The sequence below is a fragment of the Centruroides vittatus genome, unplaced genomic scaffold, assembly GCF_030686945.1.
Source record: "Centruroides vittatus isolate TY-2023 unplaced genomic scaffold, ASM3068694v2 scaffold_386, whole genome shotgun sequence".
NCBI lineage: Eukaryota > Metazoa > Arthropoda > Arachnida > Scorpiones > Buthidae > Centruroides > Centruroides vittatus.
In genome coordinates, this window is record NW_027122706.1 from 2,661,317 (window position 1) to 2,680,233 (window position 18,917).

At 30.8% G+C, this 18,917-nt stretch overlaps 1 protein-coding gene across 1 annotated transcript in view; it reads right to left on the reverse strand.

Moving 5' to 3' along the window:
* Positions 1–29: 29 nt before the first annotated feature.
* Positions 30–18,917, reverse strand: part of LOC136988781 (cilia- and flagella-associated protein 57-like) — a 30,067-nt gene continuing 11,179 nt past the window's right edge. Inside the window, exons 3-10 of the mRNA XM_067286743.1 lie at positions 18,247–18,421; positions 15,935–16,093; positions 13,057–13,193; positions 12,815–12,983; positions 11,257–11,370; positions 758–970; positions 292–462; positions 30–203 (exon numbers count right to left, since the gene is read on the reverse strand). Of these exons, the coding sequence (XP_067142844.1) occupies positions 30–203; positions 292–462; positions 758–970; positions 11,257–11,370; positions 12,815–12,983; positions 13,057–13,193; positions 15,935–16,093; positions 18,247–18,421 (1,312 nt within the window). The remainder of the gene's footprint in view (positions 204–291; positions 463–757; positions 971–11,256; positions 11,371–12,814; positions 12,984–13,056; positions 13,194–15,934; positions 16,094–18,246; positions 18,422–18,917) is intronic.

Consider the following 18,917-nt stretch of genomic DNA (forward strand, 5'->3'; position numbering starts at 1 on the left):
GTACAGTTCATGTATTTCAAGTCCTATGGTTAAGTTTGGTATGCCTTTAATTTCAGATCATCTATCTTCATAATTATATCACCACTTAGAAAATGTTGTTGTTCTGTTAATATTCTATCATCTCGATCACATAATTTCCATATAAAGATAGAACCTTCTTCACTAGATGTGATTAACCACAAATCATCATTAGTCAGTTTAACCTACATAAATTATTTAAAAATTATCATCAGTATTAAAAAAAACCTTATTTTCTACATTATAAAATATTTAATGAACTAAGGAATTTACTTGAGTGATTTTACTGTTATGTGCAACATATTTCTCCCACTTGAAATTTTCTGATAATGGGTATCTCAAAGCTTGAACATATCCTTTTTCTGTGCCCCCAAACAATATATTATTTTTGCCAGACAAAGTTAAATCTGTCAGCTGAGTTTTGGTATCAAGTGAATGTATCATCTGGAAAAAATAAATAAAACTTTTTTGATCAGTTTAAATATTTTTTTTTACTCTTCACTGAGGGCCTTTTTTTCATGTTCACTGTAGGTTCAACCAGGTCCACAATGGGGCAGCCTGTGGTAAGGGATAGGACCTGACATATCCAGAAGACTACCCCTGAAAAATTCCTGAGATTTTTTAATTACCCAGATTTGATCCCAGATCCCCAGAGCAATAGGCTGACACCTTATCGCCTCAGCCATCTGGCCAACTGAAATTTAAATATTTGTTACCTTAGACATTTAAAATTTCTTACTATTGAATTTGCAATTTCTTTGATAGTTTGATCATTTCCTATTACATATCCAGTACCACCACTTGGATCAGCAGTTACACTTAAATATGAACATTTTTTCCAAACATTTTCATTTTCTCTAACACCACTGAATATATTCCATTCATACAGAGCTCCATCTTCACTACAAGAAAATAACATGCAATCTTCTTTGCACCATGCAATTGCAGTTATCTTTAAAAATAGAATTATTGAAATTAAATAAATTTATCAAGCAATAAATTTCTATTTTTCAAAATATATTAACTTCTAAATATGTTTGCTTAGTAACAAAATTAAAGCCAATACATCACTCTGATCTATCAGGTTTATTTTTTGAAAAGATATAAGATTAAATAAGATCAAATTAAAAAGAATTCCCTTTATAAGTGTAAAACATTTTGCATTGTTTTCAAAGTTATCATATTTCATTTTGATCCTTGATGTAACGGTCAAGTTTATAAAATGAATCTGTGTAAATAAATAACACAGATAGTCCCTGATCTACAATGGGGCTTCATGTCAGGAGATCCACTGTAAAGTTGAATTGGTATGTCAAACACAAAAAACATAATGGTGATTATGTGTATGGTTCAAGGCCACATATTAGTCTATATACTGTACTGTACATATACTTAATAAAACATCCAACACCTTCTATTGCTGAGAATTTTTTATTTAATTAAACACTAAAGTTTTCAGCCTAATGGAATAGATCATCTTCAGGTGTACTGGTATTAAAACGTACAAACAACCAAACACCTTAAGTTGCTGAGAAAATTTAATAACTAACAAACGTTTTCAGCCAAATCTGTTGGCCATCATCAGGTTAAACATATTCGAATGCAAACACAAAATGGAACAAAAAATTTAAATACAAATAAATAAAATAACGGATAAAATATACATATAAGAAAGTAAAAATTAAATATAAATAACAAAAATATATAAAAAATATGTATAGGTTAAATAAATAAATATTAATAAACTACACGAAACTCTAATAAATGCAAGAAGTGCATTTATCAATAAATTATACGAAATTCTGACAAATACAAGATATGCAGTGATAACAAAATCAAGGCATTAAATTAAGAGCTATCAAACCTCTTAATTAAATATTTCCATGCCGAAGGCAACCCTTCAGCATCCCTGGCATTAATGCAGGCATTATGTAATCTGCTCTTAAATATTTCAATTTTTTCGGCGCAAAACGCTAAAGTCGGTGAGTGTACAGGTTTAATGATGTCTGCTTCACCCCACTCGACTACCGAGCCTTCAACCTGCGCCATCTGAGATAGAATTGTGGCGTTAGATCTTTTGCTGATGTTGTATTTGTGCTCCCTCAATCTAATCCCTAAGCTTCTATTAGTAACTCCAATGTAGTTTTTATTAATGCCTAGTGCTTGGTTTTCATAAGGAATTTTGTACACTCCAGCCATTCTTTCTTTATCAACACGGTCTTTGTCATTCCTTAATAATTTGTACAAGTTGGGAGCCCTCTTGAAAATTAACTTGGTATTTTTGCGGGCTGAGATTTCCTTCATGATAGCTTCTTTCTTTCTGTCATACGTGAACTTTGTGAATTTGCGGAAATCCCCTCCTTGAGCTTTTGTTTTGTTATTCTTGTAGTTTTTGATTAGTGTGGTTATCATATCCGCCCTGTACCCTAGAGTTCTAGCGATATGCGATATCCTGTAGATTTCTTTTTGTCTATCAACCACACTACTGCAGTAGAGAAAAGCCCTGCGAACAAGGGCACGGAAAGCAGCCATTTTGTATTGGTAAGGATCATTCGAACGCGATGGAATGTACAAAGGGCTATGCGTTGGTTTTACGTACACTTTAGTGATCAAATGTCCTTCCTTGAATTCGATGTCAATGTCTAAAAAATGTATCCGTGAGGAACACGTCTGTTCAATCTTTAGCATGAGGCCGTCATCGTTGTTGTTGATTCTATTAATAAATTCCTCGATTTTCCGGTCATTTTTCCATATTACAAGGACATCGTCCACGTATCTTTTAAAATACATAATGTCATTCATGAAGCCACAAATAACACTCTTTTCTAACCTTCTCAATACAAGTTCACACAACAATCCTGACATAGGACTTCCCATTGGGACTCCCCTTTTTTGTTTGTATTGACGGCCATTAAAAGCGAAAAAAGATTCATAGCAGACAAGGTTAGCTAGCTCTATCAAATCATTACTGTAATTTGCCAAATCTGGGCTTTTGCTGTGCATGAAATCCAAAAGCGCTACCTTGCATGACTCAATTTTTATAGAGGGGTATAAGCTCTCGTAGTCCATTACGGTTCCAACCTCATTATCCATTAAAATTAGATCTTGTATCTCATTAACCACATCCCTGGGATCCTTTGCCACATATACGTTATTCTCGAGCTGAGAGGTGAGAAACTTATGTAATCTCTTTTCAAGAAAAAAGGTTGGTCCTCTGCATCTTTCAACTATGGGTCTTACTTCCTTGCCCTCTTTATGGGTTTTGGCAAACGCAAATAATCTCGGCATACCTGGCCTAGGATTCCGACAATTTTTGAGAAAAGGTAATAAATTAGTGATTTTAGCTTTTTCAAGTTTCTTAACTCTTCTGTCGACGCTATCGATAATTCTTTTCGTCAACACGCTCGCATTCGGTTTTCTTAATATAATCATCCAAAGCGTCATTATACGTTTGTCTTTTCATGATGACTAATGTTTTGCTCTTGTCCGCTCTAGTAGTAACCAAATCGTTTTCTCTAAGCCAGCATTTAGTAAGTTTGATGTATTTACCGGCATCACATCCTTTCCTCCAAGCCATCCGGTCTTTAATGACAGTTTTCCATCGGAGGTATTCTTTTTCTAAAGGATCTAGCCCAGATATTCCTCTTTCTATTTCTTGAATTGACGCGTCCCAAGAGTTTGAACTTTCAGGGACATAGTTCAGTCCCCACTTTAGAAACTCCATGATCTTCATCGGGACTTCTACTTTGTCCCAAAATACGAATGTCGAAGGATTATCCTTAGCTGCTCTTGATGCCTGTTTTCTAAGGATCCATTTCATTTTCTTAACGTACTTATTCCTTAAATTCACATGTATCGCATCCGTTAACTTAACTATTCCTCGGTTGATATCTACCAACATTTCAGGATCCTCATTGTATATAACATTTTCTAGATTGATGAGCTCATGCAGGACACCATATTTCTTATTCCTAGCAATTCTTAGCTTTCCGTGCCCTTGTTCGCAGGGCTTTTCTCTACTGCAGTAGTGTGGTTGATAGACAAAAAGAAATCTACAGGATATCACATATCGCTAGAACTCTAGGGTACAGGGCGGATATGATAACCACACTAATCAAAAACTACAAGAATAACAAAACAAAAGCTCAAGGAGGGGATTTCCGCAAATTCACAAAGTTCACGTATGACAGAAAGAAAGAAGCTATCATGAAGGAAATCTCAACCCGCAAAAATACCAAGTTAATTTTCAAGAGGGCTCCCAACTTGTACAAATTATTAAGGAATGACAAAGACCGTGTTGATAAAGAAAGAATGGCTGGAGTGTACAAAATTCCTTATGAAAACCAAGAACTAGGCATTAATAAAAACTACATTGGAGTTACTAATAGAAGCTTAGGGATTAGATTGAGGGAGCACAAATACAACATCAGCAAAAGATCTAACGCCACAATTCTATCTCAGATGGCGCAGGTTGAAGGCTCGGTAGTCAAGTGGGGTGAAGCAGACATCATTAAACCTGTACACTCACCGACTTTAGCGTTTTGCGCCGAAAAAATTGAAATATTTAAGAGCAGATTACATAATGCCTGCATTAATGCCAGGGATGCTGAAGGGTTGCCTTCGGCATGGAAATATTTAATTAAGAGGTTTGATAGCTCTTAATTTAATGCCTTGATTTTGTTATCACTGCATATCTTGTATTTGTCAGAATTTCGTATAATTTATTGATAAATGCACTTCTTGCATTTATTAGAGTTTCGTGTAGTTTATTAATATTTATTTATTTAACCTATACATATTTTTTATATATTTTTGTTATTTATATTTAATTTTTACTTTCTTATATGTATATTTTATCCGTTATTTTATTTATTTGTATTTAAATTTTTTGTTCCATTTTGTGTTTGCATTCGAATATGTTTAACCTGATGATGGCCAACAGATTTGGCTGAAAACGTTTGTTAGTTATTAAATTTTCTCAGCAACTTAAGGTGTTTGGTTGTTTGTGATTTAATTTTGCTGAGTGAGTTCACTTCAATATTAAAACGTACTTTAAAATTGTAATGAACATACATTCGAACATTATACATTCAAATTTAAAATGAAAATAATAGATAAACAATGTTAAATACACTAAAGCAACAATGATATAAATAATAAAATAAATAACAAAATAATATAAAATAAAATAAATACATAAAAGGCATCAAAATATAAGGGCAAGTACTGTATATATACTTATATTTTTTCTCAGCAAGTCATTTCTTACTAATGAGTACATAATATCAGTTACTGTTTGTAATACAATACAGCAACGTTATTTAGGTGCCTGACAAAGATTTACGAAAAGACAGTCAATCACATTCAAAGGGGACAAGAAACTATACTGAGATTATTTTGATCATCATGTGTAATTTATTTGATGTTTATTGTTATCTTATATTTATTTAATTTATTATTAATTCTCTTTATTCTTATTATAAAACTGAAATTAGAAAGACGATGATTATAGCGGATGTTGATAAATTCTGTATATGGCTTTCTATATTGTAAAAATAAAATACTATTCAACCTAAACTCAGGATAATTTTATTATGATTTTATTTTATAAATGTATTTTGGATGAGCATTTCCATGCTGTCCCTCTTTAGCTATAAATAAAATCAAAGTTAAAACACACAATACATAATAGAGTATTCTGCTGTCTCTTTTCTCTTATATGTATATAGTATATTCCCCTCTTGATGGAGAGATGGAAATATGATTGTTGTCATTAATCTGACTTGATCTAAGCTATAATGCTAGTTTATCTAAACTCATGTTTGTAAAAATTGCACCACCATGAAGGAATCATCAGAAATGAATGAAATTTATTCCATATGTAATCTGTAGTGATACAAAGAAATGATTAAATTTACAGAGCAATCAAACAATATTACATGGCAAAAATCAGTATTTGGAGAAGCCACCATGCACTGCAATAAGAGCTTCTACAAGTTGTGGCATTGAATCAAACAGGTTTTAAACGTCTACTTGAAGAATAGCATTCCAGAGTGCTTCTATTCAAAGTTCTTCCATATTGGCTGTGGGACAAGCATCAACAGTGAGTTTCAGACCCACTAAATTCCAGAAATTCCAGACATGTTCAATAGGGACATGTCTGATGAATGGGTAGGTCAAGGAAGAAGCAATATCTGTCATGCAGAAAAAAAATCTAGAACATTCCTAGCAACATGTAGATGGGCATTGTCCTGTAGAAATACAGTTCCAGGAAGGTGTTGAAGGAAGAGTATGACTTTGGACCCCACCATTTTCCTGAAGTAATGGTTGCTGTCGAAAGTACCTGCAATTCTGTGCAGCCAAGATTGCCCATGATATCCAATAGCACTCTAGATCAGTGATTCTCAACCCGGGATACGCAATAGGTTGTTTAGAAGTACAGAAAATAGTTAGTTATTATGGCAGAAAAAATAATATATTATGTATCACAAATTAATAGTATAAAAAATTATTAGGTATAAAATGTTCCTTGCAACAATCACAAACTTTGTTATACATTTCAAAATGCAAAAATAGAAATAAAAACTTATGCTGCCGATTGTACAATGCAACAGATCAATAAATGTGCAATCAGTCAATGGTAGTGGGGACACCATTATGCGTGATTAGTGATTATGCTACGGACTTTTGATGGTGAGGCATGTTACCGTTATTATTATTATCTCTCAACAATATCCCCACGTATTATTTGAAAAAAGTATTTTTTTGTTTATAAAAAGTATTTTTTATTGTTAGCAAGGAAAAGGACATAGCTAGTTTCTCCAGTTTTTCCTACAAGCGGTATTTTTTTCATTATTTATTCAGTATTTTTATTAATTTTTTATTGACAAGACTGTCTTGTTTATAAAATCGCACTGCCTGCTGTGTTACCAGATGAGGTATGAAAGGAGTACATATCAGAAGTTGCAATTTGGCACAGAGTATTAGGTGCCCAAATCATGCGCGCATAAAAAAAAACAGATTTATAGGTATTTATGGGACCGAGAACCTAGTCAAAATAAAATTCAAAATGGCGACACTTTCTACAAACAGGCAGTGCGAGATTTGCGCATGCGTTGCTCGTTGGGAAGTTGGAAATGCCACGGGGTACACTAATGAAAAAAGGTTGAGAACCGTTGCTCTAGATCATCATGCCTTGCAATTGTTCAGTAAGATGCTGGATAATACACTGTGGAAGATGGCATTTACCTCTATTGTGTCTAATGCACACTTGGCTATCATTGTATTCTAAATTGAAGTGGGATTCATCAGAAAAAATGTTTAGTTGCCAATCAGCATGCCAGTGTCTGTGTTGATGAGCCCATTGTAGCCATAGGTGTCAATGATTTTGCATCAGGGGAATCCTGTGCAAAGGAATGCTTGCATGCAATCCATGGTGCAGCGGACATCGGCAAACTATGGACACAGACAATAGCACACCTGTAGCAATGCTCCAATGCCAACTGTCGAAATGAAGCTGTACAATCTGCAACTGTCATGCAGGTGAAGTGTCTGTTGTCTACTGCTGACAGAACATTTCCCACTGCTAGATTTGTGACTCATCTGGTACTCTTCAACCCATTGCTTCCACACTCTCATCACTGTTGTGGCATTACACACCACACAAGTTGCAATTTTGCAATAATAAAATCCCCCTTTACACAGGCCAATCATTCACCTTATTCAAACTTTGTAATCTGCTCATATGGTCCCCTTTGTCATCAACAAAGCATAGTGACTTCTCATGAAATGTTTACCAGTGGCAAACAATGATAGACTACTTCCAACTTTCCTCTACTGTCCTCTATTTATATGGCTAGCACAACCGTTCAGAAGGTGCTTCTCAGCCGGCTCATGCACTATCACTCTGATGTTCTAATCATTTGCATGTCATTTCCAGTAAGTTTCAGTTTCTTCATGGTATTGAAATTTTTATAAATATGAGTGTAGTAAAAATCTTCATATGGGATAAAGTACAGTCAAACCTGTTTTTATGCGGTGGATAGGGACCGCATAAAAAAAAATCGCATGAAACTTCATGAATGGCTATAAAAAATAGTTTTCGCAACACAATTTAAAAAATATTTTTTTATGCGGTCAATAGGGACCGCATAAAAATGTCTCACATAGAAAATAACTCAAAACTGTACGAAATAGAATTTATTGACAACAGATGTCAGCACTTGACTGCATCATCTCGTCTATCGTCTGTTTTACATATTTTTGTCCAGGTGGTGTTTTGTTGACTTAAAAAATAAATTATTTCATTTTTCGCACATTCATGCAATAATATTACTATAATAAGTTCATTTATGCTATAAGAAGTTTATTTAGCTATAATAAGTCAACGTGAGACACGACAAATCGCACGAGACTAGTTGCCAACTATACCGCACAAATAAAAAATTGCACAAAAAAAACCGCACAAATAAAAAATCGCATAAAAACAGGTTTGACTGTAAATAAATTTTTATTTATCTAATTTTTTTCCTTATTTTTATTATTATATAAATGGATATTATTTTTCAACTTCTTAAACTTAACAAAATTTTTTATAAAGTGTATTTACTTGAATGTAAAATGCACTTTTTTCTATGTTTTAGTAACTCAGAAAATAGAGTGCATCTTACAAGGAGACTATCACAGATCCAAATGATAATGTTTGTGGATAAGTCTCGATATCAACCTTTATTAAGCAAAGGGAGAAAATGCACTTCTCAAGCATTTTGGAGAAAATCAACATTAAAAAATCCTCAATGATTTATAAGCAAGTTTTATGAGCTTTGTTTATTGAATGTTTTGTGGCTTGGTGCTATTGTTTCTCTTTCATGTTCTAAAGGTTGAGGGATTGAATCATGGTGACAGAATATTTTTGTTTTCCTCTCTGTAATTAAGTGTGAAATTTTTTACATAAATTAAATAATTAAAAAACCTAGCAACAAGAGTTGCATAACTTTCCCATGAGTTTTAAATAAAAAGAATTTTTATATTATTAAGCAAAAATAAAATTGTGTGTGGTATAAAATTTTTAATTACTATAAAATGGCAAAAAATTTAATTTTGAGGGCAGGAGCAAGTTTGATAAAAGTGCGTAAATGTTAATAATGAATAAAATTTTCATTAAGTTCTACCCTTCTTGAAATACATGGCCACTTCTATCTCCCTGCCATCTCAACCTTTCACAAACAAAATTTAATAGCATCAATATCCCTCATATACAAGCCACCATGCCAAATTTCATTTCTTAATCATGCAAGTGTTGTTTATAGGCAAGTAAAAAAACCTATCAAGACAAGTATAAACCTTTATTTTTGTTTCATGAGAAATAAAAATTGTTCATTGGAATTTTCATACAATTTTCTTGAGATCATATTTTGCATTTTTGTTCCATGAATAAAAATGCAAAATATCATCTAAAGAAGATTGCATAAAAAGCATAAATTGCATGAAACTTATATTTCATACTTGAAGTATGAAATATAAGTTTACTAATTTTTCTCATTATCTATCATAAAGATTGCTAAACTCTAAAATAAAATTAACCTCTATCTGATATTTCGTAGAAATTAGTTTGTGTAAATATGTGGATGAATAATGAGACTCATTATATATTGAAAAATATCAATACTTTTGTTTGTCTTTAATGCTTACTAAAAGATCCAAAAACTAGCGGGTGGGTCCAGAGTTGCTCGGGCAAAATTAACGATAGTGAAGATTAAGATTATTACATTATAGTCAACCTTACCCGTTTTCACAGAATGCAAGAATTGGGATCCCCTGTTTCCAGACTAATTAGAGAATTTTTAGATGGGTCTACAAAAATATGTCTCGATTTCCCGCAAAAACGAAAAAAACTGCATCTGCGTCTTGCACGTCGCTTTCTCTTAACAATTCCATTGTTACATAACACTTTTATTGTTGACAATTCCATTGTTACTTAACACTTCCATTGTTACGTAACACTTCCATTGTTGATGGAAGTGTTGAGCCTTATTCTTGTCCCTCTCCCCCGTGGGAAGGAATTTCGAAAAATCCCTTCTTAGTGTGCATTCTCGTGACGTACCCTAACTGTGTACCAAATTTCAACTTTCAACTCCTAACCATTTGGGCTCTGCGCTGATTTTTATCATCATCAACTCGTCTCCGTAATGTATTTAGAAGATTTAATCCTGTCCCTCTCCCCCATGGGGAGGAATTTCGAAAAATCCCTTCTCAGTGTGCATTCTTCTGACGTACCCTAACTCTGTACCAAATTTCAACTTTCAACTCCTAACCATTTGGGCTCTGCGCTGATTATTATTATTATTATTATTATCAACTCGTCTTGATTATATATATATAGATTTATCCATATTTTTGCTCCAGATTTATTATAAATTATTATTATATTAAAAAATGTCATCAATAAATTCTTTACAATAACATTATTTTCACTCAAATAATTGGTCTCATTGCAATATTGTGTATTTGCATCTACTGTATTTTACTAAATTATCATTTTATATAACTCTGTTGTTTTCACAAAGTTGCTGCTAGAAAGTTAACAGCTACATCATTTGTTTAAATTTTTTGGCAATAAATACTTGCAAACAAATAAGCAAAAGATATTAGCTACTTAATATTACAACAACAAAAAAAATCAGATACTTTTATTGATTGATATTGTAGTATTAAGATTCACGATTGCATTCAGTTTTATTAGTATTAAGTAGATATAAGTCTTTCTACTAACAGCCACTTGGCACTTAGCTATTTGTGGCAGCACTCAAATATTGGTGTTTGCTACACTCAGGTTTCCTTTTAGAACTTTCAGAGGACTATGGCCTTATGGCCTAAAAAGTGCACACCAACATCAAACGTAGAGGATGGTGTAGACTTATGTATGCAGTTCAGAGGGATCCTACCTTTCTCTACTGTCTATCTCCTCTTCCTCCTTCTTCCCCTCCCTTTTCCCTTACCCTCTTTTCTGCCAGCTAAACACTTCGTGTACAGCTGATGGCTTTCTTGTATGTATGTATGTATTGATTGATATTACACTAAAAGATTCAATATTTCATATCTGTACAATCAATCATTTTTTAAATGTATTTGTAAAATTTTGAACAAGACAACTCACAATACATATGATATCATTTCATTTTTGTTAAATTCTTTTATCATCCTAAAATATATTATATTATCTATTCATAGTAAACTTACTTTTCCATTATGACCTCTCAGTTCAACAAACTTCTCAAAAGTGAGAGTATAATAAATAATAATTAGGTTTCCTTCTGCAACAGCAAACATGTGACCACTTTGGCTGAATGCACACTATAAATAAAAATATTTTAAATGAGGATTCTTTTTATATTTTATTGTTTTTTTATTATAATATACACAGTATAAACTTGATTTAACATTTTTATAGAATCAGTGAAAAAATACATTAAATTGTAGAATACACAAAATCCAACATTCTTAAAAAACATGTTAAAACATTTCCATCAATATCATAACTACTGAGTACTTCCTTTTGTGTTTTGCACTTTTTTTCCATAATATCTGGATTTGTAACTGAACAGAAATACTGTATCTGGACTGCAGAATCTTTAGTAGATATCAAAAATTGACTTGATATTGCTTTATTCTGCTTGCTATGCCAATCTGTGAGTCCAACAATGGTTCCAAGGTGCCAAAACTATATAATGTGAGGCCTCTATCTTTACAGAACAGTGAAATGATCTCAATAATTCATTGAACTTTTATAATTCTTCATGACTAATTGACTATCCAAACATGAAATACAGTACATTTCTTCTTTCTCTCTCTCTCTTTTTTTTTTAATGTTATTTAACGTAAAAATTCATCTAAGGATCAAGTTTTCAATCTGTTAAATTCCAAAAATACACAAAATTAAAAGATGCTACATGTGGTAACATTAACATTGTGGTTTATGAAGATTTGAAGAGACCAGTGAAAAAAATACATTAAATCAGAGAATGCTAAATCAAGTTTCTATTGTGTTATACAGTAGAGCATCGATTATCCAACCCCCGATCAACCGTCACATCGGTTAACCGACCGCATTCTAGTCGGCAAATTCAAATGTCCGCTAGTGATGTGGCGCTACAATATTTGGCTATGTCTTGGCTATCTTAATATTATTTTTGTTAAATTTTTGCGTGTTTTAGCTGGAAACACTGGCTCGACCATGAAAGGGAGGCCAGTATTTAAACCAGGCTTAATTTTCTATTTTTTCTTTATTTCTTTATTTTGTACAAAATAAATACAGAAATAATTTAACGATGATTATTATTTTAAAAAAAATTTTGTTAGGCTTAACATTGATGAAAATTCAATGCAAAGCAGGTTAATAGTGATATACTAATATGCTTATTACATGGGATATACTAATACACTATACTAATGTATTTTTTCATACTTTTCGGTTATCCATTTTTTCAGTTATCCGACCAACCTCAGTCCCCAATTGAGTCAGATAATCGATGCTCTACTGTATATATTATTTATTATTTACAAAATTTATGTAATATATACTGTTTTAATTGTTTATGTCAGATTTTATTGGCATATGAAATATTTAGCTATTGACATTGCTATATAATAAAGAATAAATATTTTTTAATTAGATAAATAAAAAAACAATTCTCAAAGGCAACAGTCTTCAAGAATTTTTGAATTTGCCTAATCTGAAAATTCAGAATTTGTAGAACATATGTGAAAGAGATTAATTTTATTCTTTGATCAAACTTACTTGATTGCATGCACCTGTGGTAGAAAATTGTTTTATCATAGTTAAATCATCTAATCGAATTATATAAACATCAAAATGATTTGTGAATCCTACTATTAGAAACAAGCCAAATGGATGGATAGCAATACAGCATGCTTCTTCGTAGAAAACTTTTTTTAACTCACATGCACTAATAAAAAAAGCATTAATTTTATAGTAATCATATTTATTTTTAAAATACTGTGTGAAAGAAAATTATTTACCTATTTTGATAATTCCATAGAAATATTCTGTCTATAGAACAAGCTGCAATAAGTGATTTCCATACAGCAGTATCAATTTTTTGGATTTCACTACTACTGAATGAGTATATTAAAAATCTAAATTTTGTTTTCAAATCCTAAAATCAAAATGTACATAAATAAAATAACATGATTTTAAAAGCATCTTTTCAAAATTATCAATATTAGTCTTGTATAACTAGTGACTCCAATTTTCTAATGTCTATAAATACAAATCTGCATAAACATAAAATTAGAATAAAACTTTTCTAATGTTATTGGGTTGTTCAGAAAGTAATTTCGTTTTTTCCATAGCAAAATAAACGCAATATTCTTATAATAAATAAATATTTTATTGAATTATATATTGACCATTTTGGTCAAATACCTGTTGTCATTGTTTCTGGTAGTAGCATGATTTCACATTCATAAAAATTTTGATTGTTGTTTACAAAAAACTGATCCAAGTGATTTTTGACATTGTCATTTCAAGTAAATGTCTTACAGTTAAAAAAAATTTGTATAGACCGGAACAAGTAATAATCTGAGTGTGTCCGATCTGGTGAATATGGTTGGTGTGATAACATCCCATCTCAGCTATAACAGTTTCTGACGAGTTACCAAACTTGTGTGAAATTTGGCATTATCATGGTAAAACACTACACTTTGTTTGTTGATCAATTCTGGCCTTTTCTGTTTGATGATATTACTCAATTTGTTTACTCGATGGCTGTACACTTTCGAATCAATTGTTAAATTGTCTGGTAAAAGCTCAAAAACAAATTTCTTTAAAATCCCATCATAGAAAGCATCTCTCTTTAATAACATGTGGAACCCATATATCAAGCTTTGAAACGAAACCAATTTGTTTTAAGTAATAATAAATGGTTCAATTTAATAGATTTAATCTCTTAGTGATTTCACGTGTTGTTATACGGCAGATTTCTTCAATCAGTACCTTTATTTTGTTTTCATTGGTTTCAAATGGCCATCCAGAATGTGGTGTATCTTCAATATTAAAACTGCCAGAACACCATTCTGTAAACCAGTTTTGGCACTGTCTTTCTCTCAACACATCATCTCCAAACATGTACTACAATTTTTTTCTTGTTTGAACAGCATTTTGATTGCTTAGTTATAAAAAAACAAAATATGCCGAAAATGATGCTTTCGATTTTCCATATTTGATGGGTCACCAAAAAAAAAAACAATTGTACAGAATCAAACAAAATTTTTTACAAATAAGCCTTAAAATGTCAGCTGTCAAAGTATATAATGAAAATGTGGTTTAAAATAAAATTGGCTGATAAAAATACATCTAATTCCTCTAGTAATAAAAAAACGAAATTACTTTCTGAACAACCCAATACATATTCCTTATTTTGGGAATATATTAGAAAACTGTTATGAAAACATTTATTTTTATTTACAAGTGTTTTATAAATGTTCAAAACATCATTTTAAATATATATTACTTGTTTTTTGCCTAGAAACTTGATAATAGTAAGCTTGTTTTATATCCTTAGTTTTCTGATTCAGTGTTTATATCCAAGTATACAGTATTTTTTTAAGTCATGCACCAAAAGTGAATGTAGGTAAAGCATCAGGGCAAGAGTCTTTATGTATTGGTTATATGATGCATTATTTTAGGTCTGCAATATTATCAAATGGAAATTAATTACACAAATTTCATTTGTGTGGTTGAATCACAGATGCATATTCTGTAACTAACCAGTATGTTGTCAGGATTGAACTTGTTTTTTTTTAATATTTTATATACAGATGATAGCAAAAGCACAACACATTACTGGTGTTTTATTATTATTGTATTCAATTTTATCTAAATAAAACTAATAAAAACTGGTAAAGTTTTGTGTATTAAATAGAGCAAGTTTAATGCTCAACAACATACCTAGTTATGAGTTACAGAACTATTTAGCTGGTCCTACATTAGTTGAAAGTGATTTGACCACACGCACAAATTTTGTGTAATTAATTTTCATTTGGCAGTATTACAGATCCAAAATGATGCATCATATAACTAATATATCAATATTATACATTTGGCCATGATGCTTTGCCTACAATCACCTGATGTTCCTGTGTACAATCTCCTAATATTGTATATTATTGTTATAACAAAGGAAAATAAAAAACAAAAAGATACTTGAAGTATGAAATATTTAAAAAATTTAAAACTGCAACAAAACTAAAATACATGAATTATACTATAAGAAATGATAGTTGAGAGGAGTTAGTTAACCCATTATATGGAACAGGGATGGGTAACCTGCAGCCTTCAGGCCACATGCAGCCCACATTAATATTTTGTGTGGCCCACATTGTATAAAATATGAATGAATATATCAATTTCCCAGTTTAAGGAAGTATGCAGCAAAAATTCAAACATTATTTTCTACAACTTATGTACTGTATGTGAATAGTTTTTCCCTCAATGAATTTAGTAAAAATTAAACAAGAAACCAGCTAACAGACTCACATCGAAACTAATTTAAAATTAGCAGTGACTAATATTTAACCAAATAATTTCCAATATATTACATTTACATCAGTTCCACAAGCTAAATTAAGTATACCTATGCTAGTTTATAATATATATGAATAAATAATTGTGATTTATTGGCATTTTTCTTCTCTTTTCTTTTGTATGTGGTCTGCATTTCAAAAGTTTCAAAATGCGATTTTTACATAGAAAAAGGTTGCCCATCCCTGATACAGAATATGTAATTTATCATAATTAAGAAAATAACTTAACTTGCTATTGCTTTAAAAAAAATATTTGGATATACATGACATAACACTGATCTAAATTATAGGATTAATAGGGCAAATGTATTACTTTTTGAATATCAGCATCAGTCAAACAACAATAATATAACTGATTATAATTTGTTCCAACAACAAGAAGCTGATCTGTTAAATTAAGCTGTAAATTTGTAATTTTCTCTGGATTATTTTGCTTTGCACATATCTTTTCTTCTTGAGAAAGTTCTGGGAGCTGTAATATAAAATTTGACAAAATTAAATTCAAGAAATAAACACTATTTATGTTTTCAAACTTAATAATCCAATATTAATAATGATTTGTATTATTATCATATATTAAATTTATCAATGCCATAAGATACTGGGCTAGTTAAAGGCTATAATAATATTTAATTACGAAATAATTTAATACTAGAGTTAAATGCTATTTCTTATTAACTTTAATAATTATAATTTAATATTCAGCATTAATGAAAGTTACCAAAATGATTAATTTACTGTGTTTTTGTTATTTCTCCTGTTTTTAGGTATTCGGTATTCGGCCTATTCGGCCGAATACCGAATAGTAACCGAATATTCGTTACATCACTAGTAATAAACACTTACTATTGTGACCTTGACTTCCAACCTGCTTTTCTCCAATTACAAAGGAATTGAAGAGAAGCAGATTTCACTGCCTGACACTGATGTCAGGCAGTGAAACCCGCTTCTCTCCAACCTGATAATCTAAAAGGAATTGAAACTAGATATGTTTATAACTTGCATTTTTTGGATCAAATTACAGTAATATAAACATAAGAAACGTTAGAAAGGAGAAAAATTACATAAATAAACGATATAATCGTATTTTCTGATGACAGTAATGCCAGATTTTTATTTTAAAAAAACCTAAACGTGATTATATTAAAAAAGCTGTGATTACGATTTTTAAGCTTAGTGCTCAACATAATCCTTCTTGAATCATTCCTATCACCCCCAATAAATCACATAACGGCGCAGTCCATTTTAAACCAATGGCAGCACAGGTAGAAATGATTGACAGGTCAAATCACGTCACTTATGTGACGTGACGTGACGTCACGTTGAGAAAAACCATTTTGCACTCGATGGTACATTGTCTGCTTTTAAAAAATTAGTTGAATAAAAATAATTTATTAACTTAAATAGAAATGTTCTATAGAAACAAATTTCTGTGATACGTTAAAATCATATGGTAAAATACGTGTAATATGTACTGTAATTCTGACCCTAGATTAAAATTGAAAGTTTCTTGAACTTTTAATAAAACACTTTGCCAAGTTATAAATGTATTTCACAAAATAAATAAAGATTTTACTTACCACTGAGGATTTAAATTTTGAAAGAAAAAAATATATATATACTGTGTGTATATATATGTACAGTATATATAGCCTATATATATGTATACTGTATATATTTTTTTTCATGTATATGTGTATATATATATATATTTCTATTAAAAAGAAACAGTAGAAAGAATAATGTTATGCTTTTATTGTTATTGTTATCTAAGAGTAAACAATTGCACACATCTCTGAACATGAGAACAGTTGGAAATCTCAACTTCAAATTAAAAAACTAAATATAACTCTTTAAGTACGATTGTTTTATTTATGGAAATGAATGTTTGTGAATCGCTAATTTTTACGATTTATAATTTTAAAACTTTGTTCATGTTTTCATTAAAAAATAAGTATGTTTATGGAAATTATTTTATAAAAACGCCACTGACAAATCTTTAATAACTATTTGTTTAGATCTTTTTATTATTGATATTTGCAATTAAGCACAGTCGTGCAACAAGTATTGGAAGTTTATTTGAATTTAATCCTAATTTACCATCGAAAGACAATAACATGTTTTGTAATTTTAATATCCTGAATACACATTTAGCAAAAAAAAAAAAACAAGTTTCTTTTTATAATGGAAATAAAAAAACACAGAAAATATATGTTTTGTTTATAAATAGGAGTAACAACTATAAAATAAAATTATTTTCGGATTAAGGGGCCCCGTAGGCCATGCCCTAAAGACGGCACTGTATATCAAAAATTCTCGGCATAAAAATTTAGGTAATGAATTATCAAATATCAAAGCTAAAATAATTTTAAAATACTTTGTAAATATTAATTGAGAAAGTTAGTAATTGCAAAAAATGTCTTAATTTTATTATAATAAAAAAGTCACTGATATACATATTTGATAGCTGAAAACATACTACCAAAATATTTGATTAACATAGTTTTAAAAGGAAATTTAATTATTGTATTTTAATTTTTATAGAATTTCATGAATAGCGATATAAATTTCTTTAATTTTAATTCATCGTTATTGAGATTTCGATAAAAAATTAAATTAAATTACCGTGATCAATTTTGTAGTTTTATAAATTCCATCACTCAATTCATACATGAATACACTTTCATTACCCCAAACACATGCAAATCCAACTTTTGTAGTTACAATGCACTTAATAGGCTGAACTACTACAACGGTAGGATTAATTCCTTTCGTTTGATTTTGTTTATCCAAAATTTTGCTATAAAAAATATTTAAAAATAGGTTAAATGACATCTAATATTTTGCTATAAAAATTTTTTTAAAAAGTAATTTATCAAATTATACACATATATATAGCTTTGCCTATGGGCAATAAGATAGCCTTTTATACTATAGTCGTCGTGGTTCGACCAGGCCCACAATGATGGAGGGACGGGGCTTGGCATATCCGGTTCTCATCACCCGTGAAAAAACTGAGGGGCTTGATCACCCGGATTCGATCTCAGGTCCCTCCAAAACCTACCTATCGAATACTAAATATTGTGATTTTTTAAAATTATATTTGACTAAAAAATACAGTTGAAATTGATCAAGGACTCTGATACATATAGTATCAGTGACAAATCAGTCCGATAGGATGCAGAGCGGTTATGATAGTATAGAGGAGGTGTAGGGCCTATACTCAAATATTACTAAATTTTACTGTTATCATTTAATTGGCAACGCCAAAATTCACGATACTTTTTGTAGTTACC